General features: G+C 53.5%; 1 protein-coding gene across 1 annotated transcript; it reads right to left on the bottom strand.

The window, feature by feature from the left end:
- Positions 1-218: 218 nt before the first annotated feature.
- On the bottom strand, positions 219-5,853 carry En1 (engrailed homeobox 1). Its single transcript, XM_075987749.1, has 2 exons — positions 4,315-5,853; positions 219-1,337 (listed from the first exon to the last, which is right to left on the bottom strand). Exons 1-2 carry the CDS (start codon positions 5,222-5,224, stop codon positions 1,021-1,023), a joined length of 1,227 nt encoding a protein of 408 aa, XP_075843864.1. The 5' UTR covers positions 5,225-5,853; the 3' UTR covers positions 219-1,020.
- Positions 5,854-10,833: the final 4,980 nt, after the last annotated feature.

Below are 10,833 nucleotides of genomic sequence, written 5' to 3'. Positions count from 1 at the left end.
CTTTTTGGCTTTTGGGTGCCCTAGAACACATCCAGGAACCAGAGTATGTTCCAGACCAAGGCCATGGCAAATCTGTGGCATTTGTTGAGTGGTGATGCTTCTGGCCTACCCTGATATTCCAAGAGCTCTGCACCCACCCTGTGTAGTCAGAATGGTAGCCACACAGTTCCTGGACAGGCTCTTCCTCCACCCAACAAAAGAAGAGGGCAGTCAGCAACTCATGAACACAGTGAACATTTTATTTCAGACTACAGGTTTCTGAACATAATAAAATCTTTGGCTTGTAGCGGCGGTTCAGTCTCGCAGTCTGTGGGGTTGTATTTCTCAAAGAGTCTCCAGGAAAGGAAAGGGGTTTAGGAGGACAGACAAGACCAGTGGAAGAATCCTGGGTGGGTAGAGGAGAGGCGAAGGGCAGACACGCAAGGAAACACACTCACACGCACACAAAGAAAAGTCCCAGAGAAACCAGGGCCAGCGTTGGGGGACGGGAGGTACCCAGAGAAGCAAAAACATTCAAAAGATAAAAGCAACGAAAACGAAACTGGGCTGGGGGCAGCAAGTGGGGATAGGGGATAAAATAATTATAATAATTATAATAATTATAACAATAATAATAAATGAGATTAATAAAAATGTCCAGCAAATAGAGATCGCTACACATATTTGTTTTCCTTACCTGAAATTAAATATATACACGGTCGTAAGCAGTTTGGCTAGATAGAGCTTTAAGGAATTCGCAGTTTCGTCTTATACTGTGAGTTAGAGAATAGATCTTTTTTCCCCCATAGCACCTGTCCGAGTCTTTCTCCCGTTTCAAAAACCGTTCCATTCCAATGTGAATGTCCACTCGGAGGATTACTTTCTCTCTCTTGCTTTCTCTTTCTTTCCTGTTAATGGTTGATGCCTCCATTCTTAGCGATCTTCTCTGCATGGCGGCCTGGGGCTGGTGAAGCGGCAGCCCGGCGGAGCCAGGAGGTGGCACTGGCGCGGTTGGACCGCGGGCCCCCGGGCTGGCCACAACTACTCGCTTTCGTCTTTGTCCTGGACCGTGGTGGTAGAATGGTTGTACAGTCCTTGAGCCATAAGGTGCAGCGCCAGGCCATTCTTGATACCCGTGGCTTTCTTGATCTTAGCACGCTTGTTTTGGAACCAGATCTTGATCTGGGACTCGTTCAGGCTGAGCTCCTGGGCCAAGGTCTGTCGCCGCTGCTCCGTGATGTAGCGGTTTGCCTGGAACTCCGCCTTGAGTCTCTGCAGCTGCTCGGCCGTGAACGCCGTCCGAGGCCGCTTGTCTTCTTTCTCGTTCTTTTTCTTCTTTAGCTTCCTGGTGCGTGGACCTGCAGTGGGGCAGACAGGGCCGGGGAAGGGAGGAAGGGGTCGGGAGCAGAGGGAGGAGGAGAGGGCAGAGTAAGCCTTGAGAATGGCGGTACGGAGCCCAACATAGGGGTCGCGAGCTTCCAGGGAGATTGTGGAGGCCCGCTGCTAGGTCCAGCTACCTCCGTCGAAGAGCCGCTCTCTAAGCAATTGAGATCTCTCGGCCCCCTCTGCACGAGGGATTCAGAAGTCAAAGAGGAATTGCAGGGGGCACCCCACATCCCAGTTCAAGAGAGCTACCAGACTTAGCTCCCAGAACTTCCTAGCCAAGAAGGCCTGAAAAATGTGGGATGGGGAAAGGAACACAAGAGAGAGTGAGCTTTGGGGGTCCCAACCAGAATAACCTAGACTTAAAGGTGCCTGAACAGAAATGTCTTCCTAGCCCTGGAATAAAATGCAGCAGAGAAGGCAGGCCTTGGGGAGAATGACTGGTCTGCTTTGGTTCCTTCCCACTGTATTCTCAGGAACACACACACACACACACACACACACACACACACACACACACACAAACACACACAGAGGACTATGCAAAGCCCCTATCTGATTCTCACCTCTCACCACGGACCCCAGAGAGGACTGGGAATCTGAGCTCACCCAACTCCAGTGAATCTGGAGGCCTTCTGCCTTCTTTCCTTTCTGTTTGACTTGAAGGAAGCTCCTTCTGGAAGGGGGCATGACACTGCCTGCCATTTCCTTAATGGGGCTGCCGCCTCTAGTCTATGAGCTTAAGCCCTGGGACATTTTATTCAGCTTCTTAGTTGATGCCAAGAGGAAAAGAAGGACCCTTCTGATCCCTGCACATAGGGCAGATGGGGCTGGGGAGGGGAGAAAGGCCTGTTATCTCTCTTCTGAATTTGCTTGCTCCAATTTCGGGGTGCAAATGATTGGGATGACCCTTGTCGTCCCCACCTGTAAGCAAAACAAGGACCAAGAGGGGGTGGTGAAGGGACTATCACAGTGGGGACCTGTACTATCACTCCGAGATAACTGAGATGGTCCTGTGTAGGAAGGAAGGCCTTAAGAACGTGCTCCAAGAAGAGGAAGTCTCTCAAATGCTAATGTGTAAGGTTGCTGTGATGTCCAGCCCAGGAGAGAGGCAGGGAGAACAAGGGAGAGAAAGCTAAGCTGCTGGATGGTGTCTGTATGGTTGAAGCCTGCTTCTTGGCCGGCTTGTTGGGATGCTGGCATTGAACTCTTGGCCTCAATGATAGCCATGGAGGCCTACGGATTCAAGTGAGGTTACTGCCAAGCCCGTAAATACCTAGAACTTTCTGAAAGGAGGCTCTTTGCATCGTCAAACCTAGTGACCGCTGGACACACTGGGCTCCTGGGTCCTGCAGAGGACAAGCACCTAGTGTCACTAGCTGTTGGTCAAGAGGTGCCCAGGCCTAACTGATTGTAGGAAGAATGTCAACCCCGCGAACTGCCTGTGGAATAAAAATATCTGATTGCTGCCTTTTCTGGCCTATAAAAAGGAAAGGAGCAACGAACAAAGACAAGGCCTGCTCCTGAGCCAGACGGGGCTCTTAGGTGAACCGAGCAGGCAGAGACAGCCCCAAAAGTGTACGCATCCTCCAGGAGACTCCGCTGCGGGAGGTGCGTCCGGAGCATGTTGTAGTGTTGTTGTTGTGTGCGTGTGTGCAGAGGCACGGACACCTGTAATAAAATCGTAGCCTCCTGGCCGGCCCGACCCACTCAGCCTGACAGCTCAATCACTCTATCCATCAAGCGAGTCAATCAAAGCAGCTTTTCGGAGGTTCAGGGAGCCCGACGTGTCAATAACGGGGCTCTAGATGGCGGGTGCTGATAGCACGCATCGATCCGCACCGGGCCCGAAGCAGCACGGCTGCAGGAGACCAACAAGCAGAGAGGTGCCGTGGCTACCTTTTGCCCGGCCCCCTGGCGGGCTCAATGCTGACGGTGGACCCAAGCCTCCGTTGCTTTCCTCGTGGCCCGCGTTGCCCCTTGTCCCCTGCAAGGGGTAGCAGGCCTGAGCCTCCTCTTCCAGGGCCCAGCAGCTGTCCGTGGGTAGGTCTTAACCTTTCCTGTGCTCTAGCACACGAAAAAAAAGCAGACAATTGCCCTAAGACTGGTAGATAGCTACTAAGGGGCAGATTTGTGAGGACAGAGTGAAAGAAAGAAGACACGGGGAACGCTGATTTTCTTGTCCATAGCCCAGCATTCACGTCTGACCCAGGACTGCTTGCTTCCCTCACCCTAGGCCAGCCAGTTCCAGCGAGCAGTGGGTGCTCACCCTTTTGGCTACACCCTTACTCTACATTCTACCCACGCGGGTTGACTAGCCATACCCGGGCTGGGCGCAGAGGATGGAGCTTCTCTCTCTCTCTCTCTCTCTCTCTCTCTCTCTCTCTCTCTCTCTCTCTCCTCCCTCCCTACCTCCCTCTCTCTCCTCCCACTGTATCTGTCTTTATGTAAAAAGAATCGCCACAGAATAATATCCATAGTGTTTGTTATGAACATAAGGCAAAGATTATTCCTCTGGTCTATTTTCCCATGCCAAAGCCGGCCCCAAGAGGACTAAGGTGGTAGATTGCAGATTCAAGCCAACAGGCCTATCTTTCCGCCAGTTCAAAATACCCTTTCCCTAAAAATTAAACCAATGAGTAATTATATACCTCTCTAAAAGATAATAAGCATAAAACATAAAAAAAAGATCTCAAGACTCAGAGTTCGGAAAACCAAAAAACAGAAACTGGAGCCTCCTGGTCTTGCCAATCGCTAGCTGTAACTAGTGGTGTAAAAGGCCAACACGGCAGAACTGAGCCTATGTGACTGTGGCTAGGACCTGGGGAAGTGGAAGTCAGACGTGAAGTGGGAGCGGTTCAAAATGGGTTTGCTCTCCCCAGAGAGGGGGTTGTAGTTCTGGGGCAGGCCCCCCGGCCAGAGGCATGGTCACTTTACGGCTTGGGTACTCACCAGAAGACGGACGGTCCGAGTAGCGTGTGCAGTAGACCCAGGCGGGCCAAACTAGGGGCTGTTGCGAGTCAGTCTTGACCACCGGCCCACCGTTAGCGGAGCCCATGAGTAGGATCGCCGGGTTGTGTTCCGGGAACTTGGCGCCCTGCGCCCCGGGACTCCCTGCGCTGCCTCCACTGCCGCCACTGCTGTCCGAAGGCTTCGAAGCTGCTGCTGCCGCCGCCGCCGCCACCGCCGCTGCAGCCGCCGCCGCTGCCGCCGCCGCAGCAGCCGGGTTCCCGGTTTTGGATGCTCCCGCGCTGACGGCGGTCGCGGGCTGGGAGCCGTCGGGCGGGCCACAGTTCGCATCTGGGGCGCACAAGAGCGAGGCAGCGCCAGAAGCTCGCGTGCCCAGCGAGTGGACAGGGTCTCTACCTGCACCAGTCTGGCCTCGGTCACGCTCCACGCGGCTTCCTCCTCCTCCGGAACCTCCTCCGGCTGCAGCCGCCGCCACCAGGAGCTGAGGCAGGGGCTGTTCCTTTTTGCAACCGAAATCGGGCCTTAGAATGTTATCGATGAAAAAGTTGGTGGTGCGGTGCAGCTGGGCCGCGGGCTGTGGCTGGTGAGGAGGCGCCGCGAGATGCTGCGGTGGAGGCGGCGGTGGCGGCGGCGGCGGGGGCGGGGGGTGCGGGGGGAGGTGCGGGTGATGGGCTAGGGGCGGCAGGCAGGGCGCCGCCGGCGGCGACGGGGGCGCGGGCTGCGGGGACACCGGCACGCTGTCTCCATCGCTGCCGCTGCTGCCGCTGGCTCCTGGGCTAAGATTCAGGCTGAGGCCGCCCGGGGCCGCCACCGCCACTACCGCCGCCGCCGCTGCCACCGCGCCGAGGCCCGAGTCGCGCTGACTTTTAGGCTCCGGCTGCTGTTCTTCCATGCTCGGCCGCCCGGCAGCCCTGGCCGCCGCGCCGGCCCCCGCCCCCCGCGCCTCGCTCCCCACCCCACTTTGCCAGCGGGCCCGTGGGGGTGCGCGGAGAGGAAGGAGGCTAGGCGAAGCCTCGGCGAAGGCACAGGGCGGGTGCAGGAGGAAAAAAAGAAAGCCGGGCGTCTGGCCTGGCTCTCGCCCGCTCTGGTGGAGCAGATCTCGCTCTCTCCCTCTTTCTAATTTGTAGACATCCAGATACGGAGAAGACACTCGCTATTTTTTTTTCTTTTCTTTCTTTTTTCCTTTCAGCAACCAGATTTCAGTGATTGGTCTTAGTGGGGAAGTAAACCACAACCCAAAAAGGGGGGGGGGGGGAGAAAAGAAAAAAGAAGAAAAAATGAATTTTTTTAAAGCTCCAAGAATTTTTTTTCTTAAAGGGAAAAAATAGTCTTTAAAGTCTACCCATCTTCCTAGGCAGTAGTGAGGGGTTTGACTTCCCCAGTGTCATGCTCAGCTGTGCCCAGAGCGCGAGGCTGGCAGCGCCTTTAATCGCCTTTGCTTTTTGCAGGGAGAGTGCGTCTCCGCCAGTGCCGGGCTCCTTTTTTTTCCCCCTGAAATCTCTGACAGCTCGGATCTTTGCACAAACTCTCTCGCTTAAAAAAAAAAAATCACCCAGGCACACTTTTTGCCTTCAAACCGGAAGCACGTGAGTCAGGGCCGCACGTGTGCGGGACCAATGGCGAGCCGCGACTCGCGCTGACACTCAGGGCTCGGCCCAATGGGTGCGCGCGGGACTTTGCGGATAAATAATCCGGGGGCGGCGGCCGTGGGTGGAGAGGGGGTGCAGAGGCTTAGGCCCCGTACGTCCTCCCGCCCTGCCCCCATCTGTGCCCACTCTCCTCCCCCTCCTTCAGATCCGGACTGAAGAGGGCACGAAGAGAACTAGAATTTGGAATTTAGGCAGATGGGAGAAGCAACTCCATAACTTGTTGGAGAAATACAGGATTGTGGGTTCGTGAGCGCTGGGGACAGCGACAGGCGGCAGGGACTTGGGTTACTAGGCACCCCTGCCCCCCACCCGCGCACTCCCGAAACATTTATCTGATATTCTTTCTCTCTCTCTCTCTCTCTCTCTCTCTCTCTCTCTCTCTCTCTCTCTCTCCCTCCCTCTGTGTGTGTGTGTGTGTGTGTGTGTGTGTGTGTGTGTGTGTGTGTGTGTAGGAATGAAGCCAATATCGGGCATGAGAAAAAGACTTAGGGTTGGCTACTTTTAGAGACTCAGTTTATTTCCCACTAATGGCAAGCCTAAGAGGCCTGCTACACCTTACTGGCACTGCTGTTCCGTGTCACTGACTAGCCATACTGTTTCCGAAGAGATCTGTAACCGAGCCCTTCTCCGGATCATCACCGCCCACAAGCTGCCTGGACGCCGCCGTGGAGCCCTGCCCAGAGGCCACGGAAGAGCCCCAGCTCCTGCTACCCCTTCCTTCCTTGGCTGCGGAGGATTCGTGCTGTCATAGCCAGATAGAATTGTCTCAAGAGAGCCCCAGAGCCGGGCTATATGTTGTGCCGCCTTACCAAGGCCTGGCTGGGTTTGGGTTTCAAGTTAAAGGAAATTTCTGTGTTAGATTTTCCTCCAAAGTAAAAATAAAACCAACAAAACCGCTTCAAATGTTTGCCTTGACAGGCTGAAGATGTGGAAAAAGGGTTACCCCAATTCTAGGATAGCTGAATTTGACTTGGGGTGGAGCCCCCAAATATTCTCAATACTCCCACGCTCCTATATTCTGGGCTTTTCCTCTTTTCCCTAGAGGAAGTGCCTCAAAAGTTTTCCAGAACCAAGTGAAGGGTAGTACTAGGCGCGCGGTGCGGGTGGGGGTCGATCTGCCTAGGAGCTGTTTTAGAGGGTCGCCTGCGAAGAGGCTGCTGAAGCTTTGGTCCAAGAAAGGGGACTTGAGCCCTCTGAAAAGGAGACCTTCCCCACCCATTCTTCCCTGATCGCCACCCCCAAATGGAATAGTTTCAATCTCTTTTTAAAACTCCTAGTTAAAAAAAAAATCCACAGAAGCTAGATTGGAAAGAATATAAAACCCACAAGTCTAACCGGGGCACTGAAGCGAAGTTTGTCCCGAAGACAGGAGGAATTTGTATTACTGGCTGCATCTTAGCTCAGCCAAGGAGCTCCCGATTTCCCGGACTGAGTTCCCAAAAAGTACTGTGCTGAGGCCTGACGGCAAGAACCTCTCCAGAGCGCATTTCTGGGGCCACCGCGGTCTCCCGAACTTTCTGAAGCCACTCCAGATCCACTGTACTGTCTCGTGGGTTCCCTTCTGTTTCTAACCCAAGGGCTCCCCGAAATCTCCAGTTGCCCTCACTCTTTGCCCCCGAAATAGAGGTGGGATTTTTATTTATATTTAAGTTCGCAAAATTGAAATCTTTATCCCACAAGCGACCGTGGGTACTTAATTAAATTCTAATTAGGACACTATCAATATCCTATTTAGCCGCGTAGCTTTTGTGCGCCTCGGTCCCTTTCAGCGCCGTAAATAGGGTCTCGACGCCTTATCTCGCCTGCAGGAGACGCCGTGAGAAGGGCTGCGGAAGATAATTTATAGGTTTTAATTACTCTTCATTCCGCCTGATCAGCTTGGCGTTCATCACAGGCCTGTGAATAAAACCCTGGTCAAAAGCTCTGTCACATAGCGCTGGCAAGACGTTTAATCAAAGTGAGCGGCCCCGCGCGCCGCGCGGCCCGGTCCTGTACGTAATTTCCAGCCAGCTGATAAAGCCAGCTGAATAATGCGGCGGCCCTTTGGAGACACCATTTACAGAAATGACTTTATTGACGGCTTAACGTCGGTAATTCATTTTACCTTTCATGTAGTAGAGCTCGGATTTGTTACAGTAATAGGATGATAAATGCATCCGCGGCCCACGAGCTCCGGCTGGATTAGGCGGTGCTCCTCTGCAGCGCGCTGGCTTGTCCCCCCCCCCCACTCCATCCCCCAGATCCAGCCCCGGACGGACGCACCTTTAGACTTGTCGCCCGAGCTCCACGACCCCCACCCAGGCTCCACGCCCTCCTCTCCCTTCTAAAACCGAACGTACTGTTGGGAACTATATGTGCCTGTGCTGACGTCCTTGGCATGAGCTGTGTGCAGGCTGAGTGAGCAAATATTGGCTGAGACACTTGTGTGAGGGGCCCACAGAACTCCAAGCCCAGGGCTGGCATGTGGGTGAGGAGCTACAGCAGGGGCTGGGTGAGTGGTGAGTGTTCCAGTATCTGGGTAAAGGGGATTGGTGTCTGTGTGCAGGGGTGCATGCCAGTGTGACTGCGTTGGAGTCTTCATGTTTTTTCAAGATACCCTCCTCTGCTTTTGGTAGTGAAGGGGTCTTGCCACTGGATAGATGCCCAGACCAGGAGGGCAGACAGGTAAGGCAGCAGGAAGCAAGTGTGGGAACTGGCCCGGAATGGCAGCACCCCGCCCCCCTTCTACAAATGCCACCAGCTCCTGAATCCCAAATACAGGAACTGGTAGAGATCAGTATGTACTTCCGTTGCTTTGCACTTTTAAGTTGCGTTGTTACCTCTGCAAGAGGGCTATTATTCCCTCAATAAAATGACTGTCTCCATTGCCATCTTTTCATATCCAGCCTAAGCAAACTTAGAGGAAAAAAATACAACAAAGAAAAAGAGTTTATTTAGTTCCAAAGGCCAAAGGGTATGGGAGTGTGCGACAGCTCTCCTATCCCAAAAGCAGACTCTTGGGCTGGGACCCACGGTGCACGGGATAAAGAGACCCCAAGCCCCCCAACTGTCTCCAGTCCCTTAGCTTCCTCCGTTCCTTGAGGCTCAACTGTGACTTCCCTGCAAAAGGCACCTGGTCAAAGGGAAGAGTGCTTATGTGCTGGAGGAAAGGGAGGGCTGCGGGAAGTTCAGACAAAGAGAAAACATTGAGTTTTTTTAAGGGTGAAAACTAAGAAAGTTTATTTCTTCTCCTTCAAATCTAGTAAACAACAACGAAACATTTAACTCCTTGTATTTGAGTCTGTTCCCCCATGTAGGTGAGAGCTACTCACGGGGAAACCCAGTTTACAAAAGCCGGGCTGGTGTGTTGGTGTGCAACTGCACAGGGGACCGGAGGCCCTCAAACGACTTGGGCCCAAGTCAGCTCCACTGATGCCTACGGAGAAGCATGCTTGCTGAGCGTTTGCTGTGAGACATTTCAGAAGGAGATACTGTCATTTGGGGCTTTCTGAAGAGTTTTGGATTTTGTTAGGGTAGAGACAACCTGAGGGTTCCTTCCAGTTCCCACCTTAAAGTGGTGTGTGTTTGTGTGTGTGTGTGTGTGTGTGTGTGTGTGTGTGTGTGCGCGCGCGCGCGCGCGCGCGCGCGCGTGTGTTGGGAAGGTGGAAATATGAAAGCCAACCTCTTCGTTCAATGGGCCTGCAGTAGGTGGTGTTGCCTGCACACGGTGGTAATCCCATTTCCAGTGTAGATCAGATGGCGGTGGGGCCTCTTGGTGCGGGACATGAATGAGTTGTCCCAACACAATAGCGTGCAGCCTTCCTACGGGGACTGGGTGACCAGCGGTTTTGTTGGGAGTGAATGCGAGGAGATTTCTGCTACAAGTGCGGGTATTATCATGAGCCAGAAGGTCAGACTATACATTGCAGGTCCCCAAAGCCTATAGACCTTGGGAAATGCGAGGCCTCTAGCCGGGTGATTGTACCTGCCAGTCTTTTCAATAGACTAATTCAATTAGTGCTCGGGGCTTTGGTCTTCATTTGGAGGGTATAACAATATGGGGGTGGGTGGGTGCTGGAGGGGGATTCCTTGGGTATTGGTTCAGGATCTTCGGGGAATTTTGTTAGAAGCAGGGAATGGTACAGGGGTGGGGGAAAGTCAGGGAGTTGGGTGTAGGCTTTGGTGCCAAACCTCACAAAACTACATCGTTCAGCTGGTCCCCGAACTGAGAGTGGCAGTTTTTGTTTGTAAGTCTCTGGAAAGTCCTGGGTGTGGGAAGGGCTTCAAGGTAATGATTTCTCTTTTTTCTTTTACCACCTCTGTGCATAACCCACCCCCCATCTGTGTTCCTAGAAATCCCAAGAAAAAACTTGCTGGTAGGGCTTGTCACCCATGGAACACTCCAGTATTTTGATGTATTTCCTCCCTCCCCGGTACAATAATTTTACAGCGGTGGAGACCTTTTTATTCTGGAAACATTCTTTAACACACACACACTCACACACACACACTCACGCACGCGCGCTCACACACGCACCCTATTCCCTTGGCTGTGAGAAATGGGGATGGGGGTTGTGATTTTCTTGCATTCATTCCAAAGGGCCTCCTGGGGCCCTGAGTTCCCAGAGCTGAACCAATAGCCGGTCCAGCTTTCTCGGTCCCCGGGAACACTGAAGCCAGCCCGTCGCTGCTAGCGGGTTTCCTCCCGAGTTTCAGGCTGTACAACCAGTCGATGCAGAGCCCCTAGGGCTCCCATTACTGCAAGCAGAGTCTTCATGCCTCCATCCTCTCCCAAATGTTTCTGAAGCTGAACCACACAGCCAGATTGGCCCTGGTGCCAAGGATTTTAAACCCAGTAACACCCGAAATCCGG

This window comes from Microtus pennsylvanicus, chromosome 10 (assembly GCF_037038515.1).
Source record: "Microtus pennsylvanicus isolate mMicPen1 chromosome 10, mMicPen1.hap1, whole genome shotgun sequence".
Taxonomy (NCBI): Eukaryota; Metazoa; Chordata; class Mammalia; order Rodentia; family Cricetidae; genus Microtus; species Microtus pennsylvanicus.
The sequence above is the reverse complement of the archived record's forward strand: the minus strand, read 5'-3'. Positions and strand labels throughout refer to the sequence as shown.